At 46.1% G+C, this 23,733-nt stretch overlaps 1 protein-coding gene across 2 annotated transcripts; it reads left to right on the top strand.

The window, feature by feature from the left end:
- The first annotated feature begins 526 nt into the window (after window positions 1-526).
- LOC143157333 (uncharacterized) lies at window positions 527-22,705 on the top strand. Of its 2 annotated transcripts, XM_076332154.1 has the most exons (6): window positions 527-977; window positions 2,257-2,356; window positions 4,877-5,035; window positions 14,806-14,900; window positions 15,773-15,888; window positions 22,068-22,705. In XM_076332154.1, exons 2-6 carry the CDS (start codon window positions 2,317-2,319, stop codon window positions 22,177-22,179), a joined length of 522 nt encoding a protein of 173 aa, XP_076188269.1. In that variant the 5' UTR covers window positions 527-977; window positions 2,257-2,316; the 3' UTR covers window positions 22,180-22,705. The 2 variants fall into 2 exon arrangements, with proteins under 2 accessions (XP_076188269.1, XP_076188270.1); XM_076332155.1 differs by lacking the exons at window positions 15,773-15,888; window positions 22,068-22,705 and adding an exon at window positions 15,145-15,257.
- Window positions 22,706-23,733: the final 1,028 nt, after the last annotated feature.

Raw genomic sequence — 23,733 nt, 5'->3', positions numbered from 1 at the left:
GGGCTCGCTGCGGCGGCGCGGGTCGAGCCATTCCCCGTGAGTGGCGCGTGCCTCGGCTCGCTGACCCCCGCCGGGTCCCCTGCGGCCGGCCCCTCGGCCGGGACCGGCGCGGGGTGCGGCCTGCCGGAGTGGTTTCGGGGCTGGAAGTGGGGGAGAGGGTGTGTGAGGCCGTGCCTGTTTCCGGGGGGTCCCGAGTGGCGGATTGCAGCAGGGCTTTCTGGCCGCCCCCCCCCCGCGCACGTGCGGCCGAAGGTGCGCTTCAAACCCGCTGCCCTTTATCGCCTGCTCTCCAAAGCCGTCTGCTTGTTTCGCAATTCGTAGTTGCCAGTAGCACAGTCAGTCTTCCCTCCAACAGCCAGAATTAGCTCCTCTTTCGCAGGGAGATTGGTGGTATACCGGTATAAAAAGTTATCTCCCAAGCCGATAAAGCACTGGCTGCGCACCCTCCCTCTGGACAGGCTTTAACCGTACTGTTCCAAGAGAACATACCTTGCAAATGGAGCTGTTTTTAGCAAATTAGCATCTCAATTTGCTGAAAGTTGAGTAACAAAGTCAATAAAACAGCCATTTGTTTCTATAGAAACTAATACCTTGGCTGGGATTGTACCAAGCTTTGATTTTTTTTTTTTAACTGGAATTTACTGCTTTTGCAGCCTGCTCTCGCTTATTTTTCAGGAAATTGGGAATTTAGAAAACCGGCTTGGAATTTTTTAGCATGTGAGGAATGCTGGCAATCACATGATAATGGTACAAAAAAAAATCTAGAACCTAGTTCAGTGAGTTATAATTCATTTCTGAGGCTGTGTAATCATAAACCCTAGAAATATCAGTTTGTTCCTCCACTATCAAATCTAAGGAATTTTGCAGCTTGCCATCTTCCATGCCCCTTTTCTCCCTGGCTCTTTCTCCAGTACAGCCAAAAGGAGCTAATCCAAGAATCAGCTGACATAGCTGCTTGCAGCCCGAAGATTTGAGGGGTTTGTGAAGTTTTTTTTCAATACAACTATCATTAACATGAGGAAATGTGGTAAATAGAAGAAATACTCAGTTGATGTGTTCCAGGTTTCTTATTCCCAGACACTGTTTTCCCATATGTTCTGATCTCAAGTGACAGTGATATTCAAATGGATTCAAGAATACAAATAAGTAATTTAGCTCATCCTGTAAGGAAAATCCTAACAGGTTTTTGGAAATACACAAGGCATGGAATAGGACTCATTCTGTTTGGTAGTGAGACAGTGCAGCAGCTGTGCTTTTAAAAATGAGTAGATCTATGATTTACCTTTTTCTCCCCCTGTTAGGACAGAGCTAAGAGGTTTTGGATTATTTAGTTCTGCATTTGATTGTACCAAAGTTTGTTAATTTTGCTCTGCTTTTCCTTTTTTTTTTTTTTTTTTTTAAACCTCAGTCTTTATGCTTTTCCTGAAAACATTTATGTTGTATATTGCAGTGGGAGATTCTTCTAAGGTGTCTTGACCTCAGTCATTTTACCGGAATCACTTGCGTGTTTTGATAATCACCTGAAAAACCTTGCATCTCAATTTGATTATTTTTTTCCAGACAAAAATTGAATATTTGTCTTTGACAGTCATTCCTCTTTTCCACTGAACTGTAGGAAGATAGGCCACATGAACTCCTGCAGTAGGTCTTTTTGCATCCTTGGGAATGCTTTCAAGAATTTTTGGTAGTGTTTGGGAAGCTCCAGATACTTGTTTGCTCTCAGGATCAAGATCCAGTTCTCCAAAGCATTTACATTTCCGAATAACATGACTTGTTCAGTGGAGTTCTCTTAGGGGCTAGGCATAAGGAAGAGATTTCCATTACTCTCTTCCTTCTACCCTTCACACGCAAGCTTTAGAAGTTAATGTGTTATGAAAACCTATTAGATAAAAGACAGGAAAAGAGCTGGAAAAGCCCAAAGGGGGCACATGCCTGTTGGGGCTCAGCAGTCTGCTGCTGGCATTTCCAAGTAATCCTTTTTTGTAGCTTTATTTACATTATGACTGAACCCCCATTTTAGCCATTGCCTATGGCTGTGCCAATGCAAACACTCAGCATAAGCAAAAACGAAAAAAAAGAATTAAAATTGATTCCACTGGAACTTACGCTTGGAGCCAGAATAAACTTAAATAGTACAAATGTCAGCTTTTGTTCACACTAAGAGTTTATACTTCTGTCTAAATGGCAACTAATCCTAAGTGTAGAGGAGAGGACACAAAACCAAGTGTTCAGCTGACAATGTTGTTATTCTGATAGGAGTTTGTAACGGTGGAAGTTCCAGCGCACTGTCAGAAGCACCCATACCCATCTCTAAGGATGCAAGGCTGCGTCTTACTGGCTGACTTCTGGAGTACCAGTAAGTGATAGTGCATTGAATACCTGTCTTGTCCACTGATGCATTTCTTAGACGATAATCACACAGGTAACAGAGTTTGATGGTCCTTTAATTATCTGAAATGACTCCAAATAGAATTGCTTTCCAATAGTAGAACCGCTCATTCTTACGACTTCTGTTTTTTAAGAACTTCAAAATAAAAGACTTTTCAAGTCCTCTGGATTGAAAGTCTGTTGGATGACAACATCCAATACCGAAATGGTATTTAAAAATTCATATTTACCAAGTCATGAAAAAAAATCAAGAACCAAACTAGATTTTCTTTCTTCACAAAGCGTATCGTTAAGACAGGACTTCTGTCTTGGCCTAAGAAATTTAGTTCCCTGTGTTGCACAACTCCTTGGTGTATAGATGGTGCTATTTTCAGGCCTACTGATAAAGCAGCAGCTTCCTTATGAAGGTGCAGCTATAAATACACCAACACCCAACCAGCAGAACAAGTTCCTTGCTGGTATACTTGTCTGTGCGAGAGTTTTTGCCAGCTTGGAAATACCATATAAAGTAATTTCTGTGGGATCATTGCTGTCGTGTCTGAAATTGAGTTTTGATGAGAGTTGGCATTTCCTGAAGTTTTCAGACTGGTAGAAGTGCATGGGTTGGAAGGGACCTCTGGAGGCCATCTCATCCAGCCTCCTGCTCCACAAATGTCCAGTTCCAGTAGATCAGGAACTTTCCCATCGGAAACAGCTTCTGAATAATGTGCATTGGGACAGACTTATTCCCAACCGCTCACTAAACTCACTTGGCAGCTGCAGGCCTGGTGGTTTGCACAGAAGTCTGTCAGTCCTGAAGGGAAGGGACCTGCTAGAGATGGGAGGATTAGGGTAGGAGGACTGCAAGGGACTTTGCTCTGTAAACAATGCAAGCAGTTACTGGCAGGTGTACCACAGGCAGCGGTGCCTGCGGCTGATGGGGCGTGCTGAAGTCAGGGAGCAGGCCCTGAGCAGAAGTAAAGGCTTCAGGCAGCTATGGAGAGCCCCAGTATGTGCTTTCCAGACTGTTAACTCCAGATGTCAACAGAGATGACATCAGGCTGGCAGCATAAGTTTGTATTTTGCTGCGGAAGAAATGAGGCCAGCATTCCTGGAAATGTCAACAAGAATGCTGTGCAGAAAACTGCAGCTTCTAGATTATTCCCATGGCTGAGCAGAAGTTCCTATAGTGAGCAACAAAGTACATTGCAAAGAAAGAAATTTTGTTTCCAGCGGCTTGTGCCGCAAACTGAAAGCCCTTGCTGCCTCCTGCTCTCCCTCTGTCTAGGTATAGCGTAAGAGTAGTTTGTTTGGGGCTGGGAACATCAGGCTTTTAAACCACATCCGTGTGTTTTGCAACACAAGTACCTGCATAGTTTGCAAGTTAACACTAGAAATCAGACAATTCCAGCTGAGGAGGACTGTGCTGCCAGCCATTTGCTTTCTGCTGTCCTGGGCTACGTTTTGTCATGCTCATGTCCCAGGTTGTCATAGCCTGATTTTTTTTATACATTGCTTATTTATGACAGCTGAAACCTCATCTTGATGCGAGGTATTAAGTGTGTATAATCTCTTATTTTCTAACTTGTATCTGGCTGTCACGTGAAGAGGTCGCTGTAATAGAAAAATCATTTGTCTTGTGCACAAAATGATGCTGGTCTTTAAGAAGTGTTGTTTAAGGCCACAAAAGAGCAGGTAGCTTAGTAAGGTTCAGAACGGATGAAAACTTGTTTCCATGGATTTTTTCTTACAGTCGGTTCTTCAGTGACTAATAGTGCACATACTGTTTCTCTCTGCCCTGTGGATTCTCCAGTGACTGAAAAAGGTTGAGCTCGGCTGTGGTCTTTCCCTTAGCTGCAGTACTAATCAGTTCTCCTGCCCCCTCTCTAATGCTTGGGTCAATTAAGCTAACAGAGACCTCTGAGACCAGAACTTCATGTCAAAATTTGGCTGAAAGAGACTCAGATGTTCAGAAGTTAATATGGTGAGCTAGACACTTTGACACACAGCCTGCTGATATAACACTTGCTACCGCACACAGACTGAAATATATCTGTTTAAAATCGGGCAATACTGCAGGTACCTGATCTCCCTTCCCCTTTCTTGCCTGAGCTGCTCGGCATTTCCTCTCCCCGGCTCTGCAATGAAGGACTCCTGGGCTAGAAATTAGGATTCTGCATCTGTTTCTCCTTTCTTTAGTATACAGTCAGGGTTACTTTCTTCTCTTCAGGGGAGTTGGCATGGTATGTCTGGGATCGAGGTGAGGTCTCTGCCAAGTACACAGTGGAGTTTGTAGATCCACCAGTATGTGGGCAGACAGATTTTGTTTTGGCAGATCCTTCACTTGATGTTGCTCCTCACCCTTGTTGTAGCCCCTTACTTGCATCCTTCTGTTCTGGCTCCCACAGAGACATTTTTGAACACCTCTTCCTTCTGACTAGGCATCCAGGACATCTCTTCTTGTCCAGGCCCAACCACAGTGTTTATGTGATGGCTTTTTTATGTGTAGACCAGACCTGTCCTCTGACAAATGCAGCTGAGCATGACAAGAGGAGCTCACCAGGCACGCAGGAGCTGAACGTCCTGGGAACAGAGGCTGTGGACAGCCACCTTGTGCAACCGTCCCTGGAAAGCGATGTGGGCAGAGCTTGCGTGCACGGTGTACGTGGTGAGTGTATCTCAGAGGCTTTGTGTTGGCTCTGTCATCTGGGCAGGTGTTCCTGTGCAGGCAGCTCAAAAGCAGAGTTGTGCTCATTCACATCAGAGCAGCTTTCTGTAAGCTCCTGGTAAGGAAAGACAGAATTTGTTTGAACTTTGGCAACCTAAAAGGCGGGCATGTGTCCCTAGCAGGTTGTCTGGGTTCCCTGTGGAATTGCCTTCTCCTGCTCATCTGTCTGCATGCTGCCAAGGGAGTCTGGATGATTAACTGGGACAAAAAAGGGGTTTTGTTTCCCTGTTAGTTCCATTTTATTGGTTTAGTTACTCTTACCTTAACCATATTTACCTTCAAAAGTGGCAGTTTTGAAAAAAAATCGCCTTTATAAATTGTGAGGGTGAACTGCGTTCACAGCAATAGTTCTGTATAGCCCTGATTCATGTACTACCTTCCGAAATCATCGCAGAGGAAATTTGTTTCTGTCAGGGAAAGGAGTGGAGACCTTCCAGGGCAAAAACAAGTGAATTATTCCCTGGACTCCAGTGGGGCCAGGATTTAACTTTCTGTGTAGTAGCCTCCTTTTTAGGCACTGCTCCTCTGCCATCAAATAGTCACCTGTCATGGACGGCTATTTATAATATAGAAAGAAATAGTAGGTAGTTCTTGCATTTGGTTTTAATTCCACTTGAAAAATTACTAAAATTCAAAAAATTCAAGAGGAGTCAACTATAGCATAAAGTAGCGGGTGCTGAGTGCCCAAGCATCCGCAGTGCTGCAGTTTGAGGAGATTTGTGTTGGCCAGCTCTAGGTGTGCCTCATGGACTGAACAACCACAGCTTCCCCAGAGATTGTGCTGCACTTAGGGAACGCAGGTTTCCATTTGGTTTCACCCCAAAGGAGGCCAGGTTGTGTGCTCTCAGGCTGCTCCGCAATGTGAACCGGAGGGTGGTGAGAGGGATACAAGTTTTGAGCCCAAACTGATGATTTGAATGATAACACAGGCACACAGAGAGAAAACTGAGCTGCTCGTGAAACAGCTCCGAAGCAGCCTCCGTTTACAGGTGGCATTTTAACCAAACCAGAGGCTGTGTCATTTGAGAAGCGATAAACAGTGGCTGTTCAGGAGAAATTTGGCCTGTGCAGAATGAGCATACACAGTGGCTGCAAATTCACCATCCCTTCTGAAATACCTCTTCCATGTTTCAGCAGCCAGAGGCTCCCATCACGGGCATGCAGGCACAGTTTCAGACACAGCTCTCCAGGAGTGAAAACATTCTCATCTCTTGGACCACCCCATTCCCTTTAAATGATGGGCTTTGCTTTCAGGAAAGATCTTGCCATTCTGCTAAAAATCTTGTGAGCTTTTTTCTTCTTTGTTTTTGCCCCCTTAAATCACTAAGGACATTTGAATAGAACAGGATGGCTGTTTTTTAACTGTTCCTCCATGTCCCTGTAGCGTATTCCCAAGCTGAGAACATAAGTGCAGTGGGTCATCACAACCAGTCACAGAAGTGATTAAATGTAAAAAAAAAAAATAGATGTTGACTTCATGTGAAGAGAGGCAGCTCTAACAGACGGGAGTCCCATGAAATAAAGTTTTAGGATTTTTATGGTGATGGAGCTTCGGTGCTGAAAGGGAGGTAAAAAAAGTGCAGTGGGGGCAGTGGTCAATAGGAGATGCAGTACATGGAGACCTGTGTTGGGAACTGCTTCGGTAGTTAACATTTAGCTTCAGTGAAACTAATGGAGGAAAGAAAATATGAATAAATAGTCTGGAAGGTTTTTTTCCATTGCAGTGTAAGAGGAAAGGGACACAGTTAACTGATGGCTGAACATTTTATTGTGAGTAACAGCAATTACAACACTTGTCTGCTGTATGTGTTGGTGCGTGTATTTAGATAGATAGGTAGGTAGTTAACATGAAACTGCAGGCAGATTTGCAAATACAGAATTACTTGCTACTAACTGAACATAGAGGTAGTTTCACTTGCAGTGAATGTTGCCTACTGCTATAAACCGAGGAGAACTGGGGTGTTTGTAAATTTATCAGACTAATTATTTGGGCTGAAATGTTTAATACTGCATATCTGCCTTTGTCTAATTTTTAACAGAAGTGTCAAGTAAAAGGTTTAGCTATTGCAAAAGGCAAAGATAGAAAAAGATGGCTCTAAATAATCTTTGAAACATTTTATTGAAAACTGTAATGCTTCAGACTCACTAGAGTCTGAAGGAGGGCAGTCAGTATATTATCACTTGCAGGAAACTTCAAAGTTCACCTGAATTTGGGTTATGAGCACTGGGCAAAAGAAAAACTGAGCTAAACATACCAGATAGAAACTTGTTAGCATTTGACAGGTCTGTTCACTCAGGATTATGTACCTACACTTGTCCTTTTCCCCATACAGCTTGTACAAGCTACCTAGACCCAGCTAGATTTGCCTAAAGCTTTCCCTGACGCGGTGCCTTCCAGCTGGCAGGGGAGGAGGCGGCGAGCCCTCCTGCCCCTTGGCTGCTCCTCTGGGCAGGGTGCCTACCGGGCACACTGCCAGGGGGGAGCTGGCGTCGAGTGGGAAATGTCTTTTGGTGTTGCCTAGCTTTTGGGACTGCAAAGTCAAGAGCACAAGTGCATTGTTTTGGGATGTCCCATTTAGAAATGCTGTAAATTTTTACTGCAGAAATTACAGGTCTTTGCCTGAGGAATGTACAGAAGTTTATAGTACATAAGGCACTGGGGCGGGAGTTCAGATAGGCTTCAGTCATAATGACAGGTGAGTTTACTGTTAAATGAATATCTTATCCATTTGGCTTCCTATTTCCTAGGATTTATTCTACTGCTCTGATAAACTATGATTTAAAACATGCTGAAGTGCCAGTTCAGGCTAATAGCCCCTTCTCCTACACTGAAACACATCACTGGAAGTAGAAGACACTGTGCTTTCTATCTGTCTCCCAAGATGAAGGAGAGAAGAGCTGAGAGGTAGGGGGCTCAGCCTGCAAAGACCGACTCACAGGCTGTCAACTCAGAGTGGGAATCAGATCCAGACAATATCGCTGAATTTAGGTGTCTAAACTCCCACTGTAGTCAGTGGAGGCTTAGTTATGGCAGTCAATGGAGCCGGGAGTATGATTCAGCTGACAAAACATAGGTATCCATCCTCTGGTGAGCTGAATCCTTCGGGACAGTGGGAGGTGGGACACTGAGCTCATACCCATGTGTTGACACCTCTGGGCACACATCTACAGCCTGGAGGTAAGTCCATCCACGAAAAGGACGTGCTGATGACAGGGATTCACTCTCTAGCTGCTGACATTGTTTCTCCAGTTTAATGAGAGGGGCGGGCTAGACCCCCCTGGCAAAGGCTGGAGCTGCTGAGCCCTCTGGATGGTCTGAGCATGTAGGCCAGCTTCAGCCCCCCTGTGTGAGGTGGGTGAGCACGTTAGACCTTATTTAGGGTAGTCAAAATGGCACCGGGAAAGAACACCCAAGGCTCTCCAATAAAGAAACAACATCGCTCCGTTAAAATTATTTTTACAACCTCAATTGATGAGTTCAGACAAATAGACTTAACCGAGCCGCCTTAGTATATGAAACGTTAATATCTGCCACTTATTTTTGAAGCTATGTTTTAGATTTTATTTTCGAGACAAGAGAGTCATTTAAAATTATGCAAATGAGCTGCCAAACACAAGGCATTATGCAGATTTGTGGAGGCAGGCAGCAGAGTGTTAACCCTTGGTGCTGTGGCTCACTGCAGAGGGAGTGCCGCTACAGCAGCTCTGCGTGAATTCCTTTTAGCCCTTGCACTCTTTAATTGCAATGCTCCTATGGCAGGGCCTGAGATGTAAGGCTAACCCTCCTGCACACACCCGATTACCAAGTGGGTTTAGGTTGATGGAGGAGGTGTATTTGCTGCGATGTTCGCCTCGCAGTCCTGCCCAGCACAAGCTGTACCCAAATCCAGCCTGGGTGTCTCAGAAAAGACAAGCATCATGGCTGTCGTCTGCTGTTTCACACAAGTTGTTTCCAGAGTATTTGAAGTGACTGTCATGGGAGAAATATTAAATTGTTTTTAAAATGTCAGCAGTGCAGTAACACTTTAAAAACAATTGACACTGTCAGCTACAAGTCCTCCTAGCTCACTGGGCTGGCTGGTGTACACAAGATGCAGTAGCAGCCTTGACTTTCTGGAGAGGAAAGCAATTAAAAGAGCTCCATGTTGTGCTAATTTGTGGGTTCAATAGCTCATTATCCCACCCAGCTATAAAGGTGGTGGGAATAACTCTCAGCCAGGAACAGATGGGTTTTGACAGAAATCCAAGGCCTGATCTGCTCTGGAAGTTTGCCCTGATCTCTGCAACTGATGCCAACAGCTGACATAGCCGCATTGGTGCAAACACTAGTGCTGAGCAAGAAATCCAATGGTTTATAGCAGTGAAGTATGGCAAATGGCAGGAGCTGGCAAATCCCCAACATGCGCAAGGGTGTAAGTGCAGCTAATACTCTGATGGACGTACCTGATGCTGGGTTAAAATGGTCATGGTGGCAGCCAAGCCTGGGGAGAAAGGGAGAGAGTTCACGTAGGGTGGTTTTGGAAGGGCTGGGTTTGTGCCTCAGCCATGCCCAGGTGGGATGCCAAGCCCCATGAATATGGGGTTTGTTCAGCATCAGGCAGGGACGGATCCTGCTGAGGGCAGGAACGAGTCTGGCTGCAGCACAGGGGGCACTTGATTCCACATTTCCTCTTGCACTTCGGTCACTCATGGCTCTCTGAGAGAGCTCACAGAGCAGCGCAGGTGCCAAGGAAAACACCAAGACACTTGGCATTCGCTTTCCAGTTGCTAAATGGGGGGGAGTAATTTTTTCCCCTCTGCTATCTTTGAAGAAATATCTATTTGTGTTGTGAACAACTTCAGTAACAAATAATGTCTCGGTGCTGCTCTAGGAGATGGGGATAAGCTGGGTTTCTCTCCTGCATCCCCTTACACCCAAATTCTTTCAAGTTTGCTCCACTCACCAAATTGCTCACTTGCTTCCTTTCTAGTTAAGGGTGTCATTTCAAGCTGACTGTCTGAGCCAGTGCAAAATACTGAATAAACACTTCAGTGTATTCAAACATGGATGCTATCAGTGATTTTACAGACTTAAAACCTACAGCCAATTTTAAACTGGATACACATGCATGCACACAAAGGTTAGCATGGTTTAGCTACTTTGGTTTTGCTTGTTTTTAAGAGCATTTTTGGCTTAAAAATGTGATGTGTCTCACGTATTTGGAAAGAGTTTTCCAAAGCACATGACCAACATCTGTTAGTTTCAGATATGCCAGAGGAGCTCAGCAAGAATGTAACAGATGCAGAGATCAGAGAAAACATTGCTCCTGTGTATTTTTTTTTTTAAAGATGGTTTTGGAGTTTTCCTATTGCTCAGCAATTTGAGCAATGGACTGGTGATCTGGTTAGTGAAAAAAAAAAGCAAGAAACCCACCTACATTGCTTCAGTTTTTTTTTAGTTTTGGAGGAAATAGCTGAAAAGGATATAAATCAGACACTCGTGCTGTACTGTGCTTGCCTTGCCAGCTTAAAAGAACTAAACTAGTTTAAATAGGCAGAAATACTGTTTTATGATGGCCCACATCTCAAAACAAATCTGAGCACAGAGACCATGGAATGAAGTTGCTAGGAAACCTCTACAGTGCACTAGAGAAATTTTGCAACGCAGGCACCTGTAAGAGAGTCGTCACCACCTGCCAGCCTGGGCATTTCCCAAAACCAGTGGTGCAAAATTGTAGTCCACATTCATTTCCATAAATGAAGCATCAGAAAATGCCTCACAGCCCATTTTAAATCAGTGCAGCTTCAGGGGACTGTAAGCCGTTTCCAGAACTGTCCCTGAAGACTTGACACTAAGGTTCTGTCCACACTAGTGCTGAAGCCCTGACTTCTGTGTTCAGGCAAGGTCCGACCAGGCTGCTTTGCTAGCACATGCCTGCAGTCATCGTAATTAGGTTCTTAGCAAAGATTTTTGCTTTCATGGGCTCTAACCTTGCCCATGCTGAGATTTCAATAAGGTAACTTCAAGCCAGACTGACCCTCTGGAGGCAGGGCCATCGAGTCTCCTCTCTTTTGCACTTAGTCTCAGGGTGGGTTTTGTCAGCAGAGATTTCATGCAGGCATGCTGCCACCTCAGGTGATTTTTCTGCATGGGGATGCTCCGGAAAGTTGAGGTGAATCGATCGAAAACGGTAAAGCTGCAGGTCCACAATGCCAACGTGCAAATATTAAAGCCCCCATTTCTGTACCAAGTAGTCGTAATTATGATATCTTAATCCTCTTAACACTTGATTTCTTTCCTATGGCTACTTCATAGCTGAACACATCCATTTAAGCCTGTTTCTATGAGGAAACTGGTAGCTGAAAGATTAGGGAATCATCAAGGACGCGTTTTTCATGCATTGTGAAGTCATCTGTCAGTGCAGCTCGTGGCTGGGATAAGACATGTAAAGACATCGGGTATTGCTAGGATTGCTTGTCTGTACACTTCCTCAGTAGCTTTTTCCAAAAATGGGTGATGTGAGGCATGGTGGTGGATTGATGGCTGCCGTGAGCACAATGAGCAGAGCAAGCTGGCCATGGCTTCAGAGTCTCCATGAAATTCCCTATGTGTGGGAACCCCCTGATGGTGCGGCACCAGCAAATTCCTGCCTGCCACCACCCATCCTCAGTACATCGTAAAAGCCTGCCCAGCACATTCCCCACTCCTCCCTGCCCACCTGTCAAGATGACCCATCACGGCTAAAAGCCATTAGCACTCAGAAGGTGGACCCTGGGATCTCTACTCCTTCAAAGATAAGCAATAAATTAAGAGCAGTCAGGAATACATGTTAAGCCTGAGGATGCTCCTTTGAAGAAAGATTCATTTTAAAACACAGGGGTTCGTTACATGGCAAAGGCGGCACTCTGGAGAAGATGTGAAGCTGATATGCGATGCTGATACGTGAAGTGTGGCTGTTACAGGATTTTCCATTCTGGTTTATCTAGTCCCTTGACACATAAAAAAGGAAGGACCCAGATCTCCAGTTCAACTTAAAAAAAGCTCTTAGGAAATCCTTTTTTACACAACATCTAATTAATGTATGGAATCAGCCCTGGATATTCCTGACAGGTTTAGACTAGCTCTGGACTCGATGGTCTAGCAGTGTTCGTTAGCTGTGTCCCCGTGTGATGCTATGGAAAGAAGGGCTCCAAAACATTCTGTAATGGCAGAAACTCAGTTGTTAATTTAAAGAAAATCCTTTTCTTCCAGTACAGTTTCTGGAGCAGGAAAACTGCCAGAACTACAGCAACATCTGGAGCTTTCCTGGTTCAGAGCAGGTTTTCTGCATTTCAGAAAGGATTACATACATGCACAGAAAGCATTTCCAGTGGTGCTACTGGAGTAAGGTTACATCCAAAGACTCTCGGTTCCCACACTTCGGGACTTGGAAAGCAGCACCCACCTCAGCTGCTTTTACAGCCGTGATGCCCACACCTGAGCTAGTTCTCTGCACCTTCTTTATGGCCAGTGGGGAGAAACGGGGACCCAATGGACTCAGCTGTACAGCTGGGGAGATTAACCGTGCCCTAGGAGCACCTCTCTTCTCCATTGGCTGCAGAGGAAATTTAGAGGGGAGTGGATGTGTGTGCTGTGGAGGTTTGAAGTGAAGTGAGTGAACCCCATCAAGGTGCCTGCTGACTGCAGCCGGGGAGCTGTCTGCCTGTCCTCGCTCTGAAGGCAGTGCCGCCCTGGATGGGGCGCCGGGTGACTCACAGGTCCCGCTTGGTTTTGGATGGCTGAAGCAGTCGCCTCTCACAGCTGTTCATCCTGCCCCTTTGGTAGACACAGTTGCCCTGAAGCAAGGATATGCTCCTCCCATGAATCATCTCCTCAACCACAGATGTTAATGTGTCACTACATGTCTGTTGGATCCCTGCGTTCACTGTGGCCATGCGCCTAGCGCCGGAGCAGAGCAGAGCAGTACCCGGACAGGTCCCACTCAGATGCGGAGCTGCTGAGTAGTGAGGAGAAACAGGAAAGGCAAGTTCAAAGGCAGGTGTGACACAAAGGAAAAGGTGATGGGAGTAACACCAAGCCAACAGCAATAGCAGCTGCTGCACGTGGCAGGCAGAGCCCCATGCAACCGGCTGGTGTGTATTGGACCCCTCACATCACAACGTGCTGCAGCAGCACCATATCTCCAGCTGGAAATGAGAAAGGGTCTTCCCCAAAGCATCCAGCACAGGCAGGACTATTAGAAGCAGGGCGCCAGAGCAAACCTAACCCTTGCTCATCATCACAACATTGATGTGCATAGGTAATTGTCTCTTCCAAAGCAGCAGCCCTCACAGACCTGAGCCTGGGAGGTGCAGAGCATCTCCCACTCTGCCTGTCGCGTGTGGGCCATCTCAGAGATCAATGCTTCTAAAATAGGGTGTGATTGTTACGGTTCATCAAAGCACAGGCTTAGTTTTGAACTCCTCAGTAATACGAGAAGTTACTGTCTGACCCTGTCTCCCACCCTAACAGTGCTGCCGAAGGAGGAGGGAAAGAATTAAAATTTTACGCAGTGGCATATGGAGGGATTCAGAAAATGATGAGAACAACGGTTTTGCCTGGTCTTTGATCCCTTTCACGAATACAGCCCCCTGGATGTGGTTAGAGAGGGCTCATGCTGTGAGCTGGGGTTTTTGTAATCACCGCTGACTGGAAGTGCTTGTCAGTCCGATTTGTGCATTTTTCCAGTTTGTTTTATAATACAATCAAATTACTGTTCCCACATCATAAGAGATACTTCACAGGTTTCTTGGAAGAGGACACCAAGCTCCAAGGCTAATTTCTTTTTCCTCTCAAAGAAGAATTTTTCCAATTTTCATTCTTAAACCATTTAATTTGATAATTACCCACAGAGGATGAAAATCGATTCAAACAAATCTTGGGTAACACCACTTCACAGAGACATCTTGCGCTCTTCCTCCTCTGTGTGCAGCTGCAGTTCAGTGATATCTTTACTTGTGCCACCATCACTGCTCTGAAGCTCTAGCCTCCTTTGGTAAGAGCCATTGCGGCTTCACGCAGCCTGAAGTTTACCTGTGGCTTCAGAACTGGCTTCTTTTGGGGTTGATTCAGTTTTTTTGTCCAGGTTGTTCCCCAAATTAGAAGCCAGACATGGAAAAGAGAAAAAAATAGAATGAAAGAAAAAACCCATAAATTGAGGAACTTCATATTTCACAATACTTAAGTGGTGAAAGCATCTCTCGTAGAGTGGCATGTCAGGATGTACCTGAAACCTGGAGGTATTTCCAGGTAGAGGTTCAGATCCTCGTGACAGGCCCTAAACCAGCCTTTCCTTATGCTCACCACTGTTGCTAGCGCTGCAGAAACAAGCTACCAGAAGCTCTTCAATTTTAACCATCGGTTTATTTACATATGCTTTGAGGATACTGTAGATAAAATCTCTGAGGCCCTGGGATAGACTCACTGGAGAAAGTAAGGCTGACACAGCTCCTGTTTCACCGCTGCTAAAGGTGGCCCATGCTTAGTGTCATGAGGTAGGACCTGTACAGCTGCACAGCTCGTCCTTTTGGGCCACTGCTGTTGCTGCACCTTGCCGGGGAGATCTTCGTTGCAAACAAGAACTGCTCATCCTTCTTTAAATAGGGGAGAAAAGCTTGAGAGAAGGAAGGCAAAATTAGGGTTGGGGATTTCTTGTCATCGCCAGAGCCCATGCCTTTTTCCATCCATGCAGAGAGAAGTTGTCACAGAGATGATGGGAGGCTGGTGGTGAGAACTGACTGCCAGAGAAAGACATCGTTAGTAGTCTGGAGTGTCCAGCTGATGTTGGTGAGTGGTATAGACTTATTTGGTAACTCATTTCTCATTAAAATTGACAGATTTTTTTCTTCCTAGCAGAACAGATGAGAGTGGAAATGTTCCACATAATCACTGATTTCACTGAGATATGACAGAATTATCAAGCACTTTAAATCTTTTTCAACTTGATATGAATCACATAAAATATCAAAACACCAGCATCTAAACAAAGGACTTCAATAAGCTTGGGCTTGATATTTCTATTATCTTCCAGTTTGGAATGAAAGGAGATTTGAAATAATCAACTTTCCCAAGAAAATGTGACTTCTGCGACTCACGCAGCTCTAAGCATCCTTGTGTAAGCCTCAAGAAGCCCAGTGATCCCTGCTGACAGGCAAGTCTCCTCCTGTGCTCAGTGATGCTGCAGGCAGTCCAGCATGCCTGCCACAAAGGGAATTCTCATTCGCATCCTATCGGATGCTCAGGGTTGTCTTCCAAGGCGGCAGCACAGATTGCCAACACCATCTTCTGGGGAAGTACTTCCTTAAGCACACTGATGGAAACGCAGAGGTCTTCACCGGTGTTCGAGTAACCTTGGCACATCTCCAACAAGTGGCTAGGCCTTACCTTCACCCTGCAGAGGAGAAAACAAAAGGTGGCCTTGGCATATACATACAAAATATTTTCTGTTGGAGTGAACATGGATGTTGTAGAAATAAGGGAGTTCTCATTAAAAGAGTTCTCTTCCATTGCGCTAGCACATTTATTTCTACTTCTGCAGCAAACCTGAGTTTCATTTGTCGAGGACTGTCCTGAAGAGAAGCAGATGTCAGACTATTAACTAACAACATAAAATGCACTTTTTTATAGCAAATAACATTTTGTTCTTTATTTACATTTAGGTAGACAAGATACCTAAACTGGAAGAACAAGACCCAGCAAACACACTACATACTAAACTGCGCAGGCACCATTGGCTCTTGGCACTTGTTTTCAGATGGGAGTTTGTACCCCCGGGGTGAGTTGTACACTGCTGAGTAATACCCATCTCTCTCATTCATTCAGCGGAGAGCTGGAAAGCACAGACAGCGACAGTCTTCAGCTGCTCCACAATTTACATCTCTTCTGGGCACCAGACTCACCATTTGCTGAGCTATTTGAACTAAATGGGAGCAGTAGGAATACAGTAATGTTGTCTGAAAACAAAAGCCGAAGCAAGGGCATTTTCAGAGAAGCTTTAGGGCCTGAAGACTACTGCAGTCCTCCTGTTTGTGCTATGGAAAGGTGATGTGGGCGCCAGGAAATTACTCTGGTAGTGACAGAGAGAAGAAATCTCAATTTATAGCAGGCTGTTCTCTTTAAGCATTGCAGTGGCTTTCAGATACTACCTTCAGGAAGAGTGGACTGGCTTGATGGAGGGAGAGAAGAGCTCTTCCATAGCATCACCCCCTCTGAATCTGCATGATGGCAAGCAGCTGCTGTGAGTGCATTTTCCAAGTAGTCTGCACCACCCCATCAGCGCAGGAGCAATGGCAGGGGCTGCACAGCCAGGCTATTGCAGAGGCCATCACACGAGAGGAGCAGTGAGCAGGCAGAAAGCCAGAGCTAGTGCAGAGATGTTGGAACATTTTGGGGTTAGAAGAGGCTCTAGAAAGGGCAAGCTTAGTGAATGAGCACAACTGACATGCCATGACAGGCATGCCACGGGCTTTTGCTCTCCAAGGCGTGGTGCTGCAGGCTGTTTCAGTCAAGATCCTGTGTACGCATGGGATAAAGCATCTTTAGCAATGATGCTGGATATTGTGGTGCCCTGAAATGTGCTGGGGAAAGACCTTTCTTGCTTTAATGGTATTCAAACCTGCAGACCTAGGGTGAATAATACCATGAACAGGTCAGCAATTAATTAACTGGTTTGCTATGAAAGGGAAGAGTAACGCTCATTTTCTTCCACCTGGCCTGTTCAGATCAGATCTTGTAAGGAAAAAGAACATTTATTCATTTAGGTGTAAGAAAGCATGCCCCTGCTCTCAGGTCCTCACCGCTATGTGCCAGTGGGAGAGCAGAAGTGGAAGAGATGCAGGAAGCATTATTTGAAAGGAAGACACCTTAGGACAGCACTAGGAAAACAAGGAAAAGAAAACCCTTTTAAAGTTGGCTAAGCGTCGGTGTGTCTGAGCAGCAGAGTGAGAAGTGAGTCAGTGTAAAATGTTCAATGAATCATTTAAATTTGAATTGAAGGAATTCGGTGGATCCATTATGAGTTTCAAGTGGAGAAAGAATTCCTTGACAAAAGACGTAAAAAACAGTTATTGATATAACATGAATATCTTATCCCAGGAAGGTTAAAGAGTGTTAAATATGTCGGTAAAACCAAGAGGATATCAAAGGATTGTCTCATTTACATAAACAGTGTGTTGGGAATGTAGAAATACCATCTCCACGAGTTAATTCTACAGGTTTGTATGGGAAGTCAATGCCACTCCGAAGAGCAGGAGGCTGGGCTGGAGCCTGACGCCCTGGGTCTGCTCCAAGCCTTTTAGCAATACTTGGCTGGACACATAGGTGCACAGTTACATGGCTAATTAATTCTGTTCCATATGGAAATTAGGAGAGGGGAAAATGATCATTATTATCCATTTGAGCACATGGTTACCTGGTTTCAGTGTGTGGCTGCAGTGCTCTGCATGCAGTTGCACTCTCAGTTAAACAATGTCTGGCTTTCTGTACAAAGGTTAGTCCAGACTGGGCTTAAAGTGATACCCTTATACTACACTTACTAATGTGGTTGGGGCGTTAAGAGAGCCTGGCTGATATCTGTAAATCAGTATGTCAGACACTGTCAAAAGCTGCTGGGTCTGAAAACATATTGACCAAACTCTGTTTGAATTGATCGGTACTTGCTGTACTTGATCTGTTCTTGCTCAAAAGAGACCGAGAGGCTTTGAAAGAATGCTAATTCAGGCATTCTATTTAGAAGGGCAATGAAGGCAGCAGTGCTTCCAGCCCTTAAGGTTAGATTTTGGGTTTTGCGGGGTTTGGGTTTGGGGTTTTTTTTTGTTTGTTTGTTTGTTTTCAAGTTTCATGTCATTTGGAGTATCTTAAAGTCCATTTCCATGGACTCCCCTGACAAGGGGGACTCTGGGTCGGGGGGGGTGTCCCTGGCTCCGCGCTGAGGACAGGGAGAGGCAGTCACACCTGGCAGTAAGCTGTGGTCTGAAGGACATCTTCCAGTTTCCATCCCTCCACTCTGCTTTTACATTTGAAGAGAAAGGTTCTCAGCTTCATGGGTGTCAGGAAGATCTTGACAGCCAGGGATGCTAAAGGGCTCAGAAACAAAAAGCCAAAGAACCTGTACTGTGTTTGACTTAGCTGTGTTGGGATGTTGTTGCCTTTAAGGACACCGTGGGAGTGAGTTCGAGACAATCTGTGAGACTGACAAAGGCCAGATCAGAAATTGGTGCTGTGGTATATGTACTCCTTCATCCTCCTCCTCACGCCGGGTTAGATCTGACTGCACAGCCTCCCTAAGAGTGCAGCAGGCTCGACGCAGGAGGATGTCCTATTCCACTGATAAGAAAAGACAATTTCAAAACAGCATTTGCAAGTTACGCTTGATAGCAGACTCACTTCCTTGACAGTCCCAAATATGTTTCATTGCCTGATCTTAGCAGAAGTCAAAATTTACCTTGACTTCACTGGGCAGGGACCTGATTACGCTGAAGCTTGCATCACACCACAGCGGTTTTACCTTGGTAATTCTTCATGTCCCGGTAACACACAGCATCCACGTATCAGCGTGTTGCCAGCAACTTGCACATTGCATTTACAGTACCAGGTGACTTGCAGTGAAGGAGACCCACTAAAAGACCCTCTTTGCTAGAGGGAGTACTGGGACTACCCCACCAGCAGCTGGAGTGACACTCCATGTGGCAGAATTCCCTCCTTCCCCTAGGAAAACGGAGCCAAGCTGGTTCATGAAATGACAGACAGCACACCTTCAAGGTGGAGTTGACCTGTGCTCAAAGCAATTCCCATCCATCCACATACCTTCTCAGCCGTGTTTGGTGCCCCTTTCAAGCGGGACCAGCTAGGCAGATCCACATAAACGTGGATGCCACTTCCCCGTGCCTGAGAAGTCACTAGCTCCACAGTGGTGACGTTGGCCAAGTCACCTGCATGTGGTTGGTTACTCCTCCAGTGTCTGCCCATAATTACCTATCCATGCCCAGAAGGGCCGGCAAGCTCTCCCACAGCTTGCAGGAAATAATTACACAGCAGCTCACCCTCCTGCAGCACAAAGCTCTTCCTGATACGTCCCAGAGGCACCGGCAGCATTACTCATGGTGGGTGACATTTCCCAGCGTGATTCTCATGCCCCAGCTTGGCCATCCAGCCCGCTCCCATCTGGGGCTGGTCAAGCCCAGGACAGCACATCAATGCTGGGGAGTTGGGGAGGAAGAGAGGGAGTGGACGTGGCTCTGGCTGTGGGAAGCAGCCCATCAAGAAATGCTTGTTTAATGCATGGCAGATTAGCTTGCCTCAGGAGTGAGCTGCTTCTGTAAATTAAACAGCTCCTCATGAGTCAGGAGCCCAACCCTTTATTACAGAGTTGCATATTTTCAGAAATTGCTGAAAAAGTAGCAGGCATTTTGGAGAAGCTGTTTCATACTGGGGTGGCCCCACTTCCCGTTTACTTGGCTGGTTTCTGTGCCACCTCCACAGCTCACCAGCTCCATACATGGAGCAGCTGGAGGTGGTCCAGCGTGGTGCTGCCCTGGAAGAGGTGCCCTCCCACCCTGATCCTCCCCTGATAAGGGAGTGAAAGGCAAAGGCCAGTGATCTCATGCCAGCTTTGCTGAAGAGATGCCTTCTTAGCAGCTCCATCTGCAATACTCTTCATTCTCTTAACCTGGAGATGCCTTGAGTTTCCCTTGTTGCTCTGTGGGAGCAGATGCAGGTCTCTGGTGGAGACCCAGCAGCCTCAGAAAGTCTCTTTACCTGTTTATGGTGATGCCTTAAGACACAGTACCTGCCTTCAGGGGGTCGACCTCACAGCCGTGGCAGAAAGAGAGCTTGCGTGTTGTCCTTGTCTGGTGATACGTGGCGGTAGCATACAGCTGAGGGACTGCCCTCACCCCAACCCATGGGTAGGCTGGAAGAAGCTGGGGAGTGGGACCTTCATCTTTCACCTGCTTCTAGCCCTGCTCTGCGGAAAGAGGTGAACCCCCCCCCCCGCCATGGAGTCTGTGGCCACCATCTCTCTCACAAGGCACCATGTGGGCTCTTTTTGTTTGGGTAGTTTAGCATGACAAACACCACAGTGAGTGGAGTAGCCCATAGGCCATTGTCAGCCCGGAGGCTCATGGAAGACCCTGTGGCCTTGCAAGCTGATGCCTACTCAATGATGAGCCAGGTGCATGGGCTCAGCAGGCTTTTCGGGGCTGGGGGAGTTTGACTGAGCACTGAGTTTATTAAGATATCCTTAGCTGCCTCACCAGTCACCTACTCACAGTGACGTTGCAGAAGATGCCAACTGCACCGCGATCTTTTCAGAGAGAAGCAAGACCATGAGAGAAGGCTGAGACAAAAGGCAGAGGAAGGTAGAGGGAGGCAAGACCCACGTTCTGGATGGTTTGGAGTGTTTAGCCAAAAACTGAAGTCAGTTTATGGGTACCTATGTACCTCTCTCCAGCCTATTGAGATATGTCAAGCCTGAGTTCAGAAGGACTTGCTAGCATCTCCATTCATCACAGGGACCCAGAGCATTGGCTTGGCATCTGTAAGGAAAAAACTTGCTCCATCCAATCTGCCACTGTTGTGTTATCAATATTGAGTCACACATTTCCTCCCAAAAGCGTGGTTGGTGACAAACCTATCTTTACGGTTTACCCATCTGGGCAGGTTGCTCGCTTCCCAACCTGTCCCCTGTTTCTCTCACTGTACTAAGAGCAGGTGACATCAGTAATTCAGGGATTTTTGTTGTTAACATTTGCTGGTTTTTATGTACGAGGCTGAGGTGGGATCTGACTCCTTTGAACCATTAAGACCATGGGTTTCTCTATAACGCCAGCACCCAAAGGGAGTGAAAGCCTGGAACGGGATACCAGGCAACCCATCCGCTGCCATCGTTTGCCAAGAAAGCCAGATCAGTCTTTCTCCTCTGAATGCTTTTGAGGTCCCTTTCCTAAAAGTGACATCCACAGACAGTAAACTCTATGGGAACACTACCGGAAATGATCACATACAACTGAGAATGCTGAAACTAAATTTATAATACTCAGCTGCTGTAATCTGCAAACAGTGCTAAATGCTAGAAGGAGGCAGCAGCTGCCTTCCAAAACTGTTTTCAAGTACATATGATCAAGAGAGTCACTTGTCACAGCCAAAGCAGGTGCACGATTCTGCTCAACTCCTAGGAAGTCACAGTAAGGATTATCACTATGTAGATCTTTATTGAAAGATCATAAAACATAAGATGAAAAATAACTATTAAGTTGTCTAGTCTAGCCACCCATCCATCCCTTATAAGTGCAAAGTGAAAGATTTGCACGGGGAAGACCAAAATTTTAAAGTGTGGGGGTTTTAACTAAAAACAGCAATAGGGGCATGAAAAAAGCATGCTGCTGGCATACAATTCTTGCTTAGCTGCTGCAATAAAGGGAAACAAGGCTACAAATTACTTTCAGAGCTGTATATTTCAGGTTTAAAAACTACAGGCCAGTTTTCAGAGCATTAAAAAAATGTCCTGCCTGCAGATAGGTATTTATGATTTTTAAACACTGATTGAAAATGTGAGTGAAGATATGCAGTTGGTGTGACAGTGCCCTCGGGGATGAGCAGCTCCGCACACAGGTGTTTCGGGAAGTCTTTGTAAACCAGTGTTGCTACCCGTGGGTTAATTGATTCTACAGAGGCACTTGCTGACACGGCATTTCATCCTACTGCACGATTTCCCAGGAGGTTTCGGGACACGGTAAGACAAAGAAAAGCAGGTGGTGTTCCCGAAGCAGGGCCACCACACGCCAGGAGCAGTGCTGCACGCTGCGCTTCAGCCTGTGATGGTGGGATGGGAAAGGGGGCAGAGGAGGAGAGCAGCAGCTCGGCAAATCTCTGCTTGCCTGATTTGTGTCCACAGACACCTACTTATCCTACGCAGGATGTGTGGTGATGCCCTCCAAGTTTTTTTTTTTCATGCAGGTCCCTCTGCTCGGTGCTCAAGGTCGCAGGCCGTGCTGATGCTCTCCAGGTCTGGGAACAAACTCCCTGGGTGAGCATGCCTGTGGGGAAAAGCTCACATCCCCTGGCATAAAAATGCATCCCAAAGGAAGCAGCGTCCCACGGGCACCCCTGCCTGCAGAGGCTCCCCACTCTCCTGCGGGTTGTGTGGTGAATCCTCAAACCCCCTGATTTCATGCGCCAGGGAGGTTTAACTTCAAATTGTTTTCAAGCTGTTGCTTGTCCTGCAGAAATTTTATTTTGACACACATCCTTGCGTCCGGCATCTTTGCTTCGTAACAGCTCCTGCCGTCCATACACCCAGGACTCTGACAGGAAGATTTAGCTCAATGCTCGGTTTGAGTGGTCTGCTCCAGATCTCATCTCTTCAGATGGGACTTGGCAAACAAAACTTCCTCTGTGAAATAAAAGATTCAGACTCACCATGCAAGAGAGACCTCCTGAAAGACTCTTTCATGTGGAGCCAAAGAGACTAGAGAGTGTCAGAGTTTTAAAGACAAAATACTGCCGTCAGAAAGGTATACAGACTTCATACGGGAGGGACCCTTCACACATTGGCAGCCTTTGAATTCAGCTTTTAAATAAAAGATTTGTCTTCAGACTGAAAAAGTGGTGTCTTTTATGAGTAATAAAACATAAAGCAATTTTTTTTTTTTTCTGGATGAAACTACCATTCAATATAAAATAAGCTGGCTCTTTTGATTTATTGAAAAGCCAAACTCATATTTCACCTTGGGAAAATAACACATCATCCAGCTCACCACTTTGCAGATGCCTGAGAGACGAGGGTGTTGGTGCTGCTGAGGCTGGGATTAGCTTTTGTGTCACAGGCCAGTCTGAAGGAATACGGTTCATGTCTTGGGCTACAGCCCTTATCAGAGATGATGGGACAGAAGCTGATGGTGACTATCATTGCTGGGAATTGGGGGTTATTAAGAAGTTTTGCTTTGTAAGTATGTATTAAGCATTTGGCTTTTAACAAGGGTTTTTTGTTGCTGGTATATGTAAATGTAATTAGGTACATAAAGTTATTTGAATGTTTTAATTGGCTTGCCAATGTGACGCCCATCCACAAGAAGGGCCGGAAGGAGGATCCGGGGAACTACAGGCCTGTCAGCCTGACCTCGGTGCCGGGGAAGATTATGGAGCGGCTCATCTTGAGGGCGCTCACAAGGCATGAGCGGGACAACCAGGGGATCCGGCCTAGCCAGCACGGGTTCATGAGAGGCAGGTCCTGCTTGACCAACCTGATCTCCTTCTATGACCAGGTGACCCGCCTAGTGGATGAGGGAAAGGCTGTGGATGTGGTCTACCTGGACTTCAGCAAGGCCTTTGACACTGTCTCCCACAGCATTCTCCTCGAGAAGCTGGCGGCTCACGGCTTAGACAGGTGGACTCTGCGCTGGGTCAAAAACTGGCTGGACGGCCGGGCCCAGAGAGTTGTGGTGAATGGAGTTACATCCAGTTGGCGGCCGGTCACGAGCGGTGTTCCCCAGGGCTCAGTACTGGGGCCGGTCTTGTTTAATATCTTTATTGATGATCTGGATGAGGGGATCGAGTGCACCCTCAGTAAGTTTGCAGACGACACCAAGTTGGGTGGGAGTGTTGATCTGCTCGAGGGTAGGAA

This window comes from Aptenodytes patagonicus, chromosome 2 (assembly GCF_965638725.1).
Source record: "Aptenodytes patagonicus chromosome 2, bAptPat1.pri.cur, whole genome shotgun sequence".
NCBI classification, from domain to species: Eukaryota; Metazoa; Chordata; class Aves; order Sphenisciformes; family Spheniscidae; genus Aptenodytes; species Aptenodytes patagonicus.
This window is presented reverse-complemented; position numbering and strand designations above follow the sequence as displayed.

Coding starts and splice junctions, on each gene's coding strand:
- LOC143157333 (XM_076332154.1), top strand. CDS start 2,317: ATGCAAGGCTGCGTCTTACTGGCTGACTTCTGGAGTACCA. Junction 2,357..4,876: donor GGCTGACTTCTGGAGTACCA/GTAAGTGATAGT, acceptor TTTTATGTGTAG/ACCAGACCTGTCCTCTGACA. Junction 14,901..15,772: donor GGAGTGTCCAGCTGATGTTG/GTGAGTGGTATA, acceptor ATTTACATTTAG/GTAGACAAGATACCTAAACT.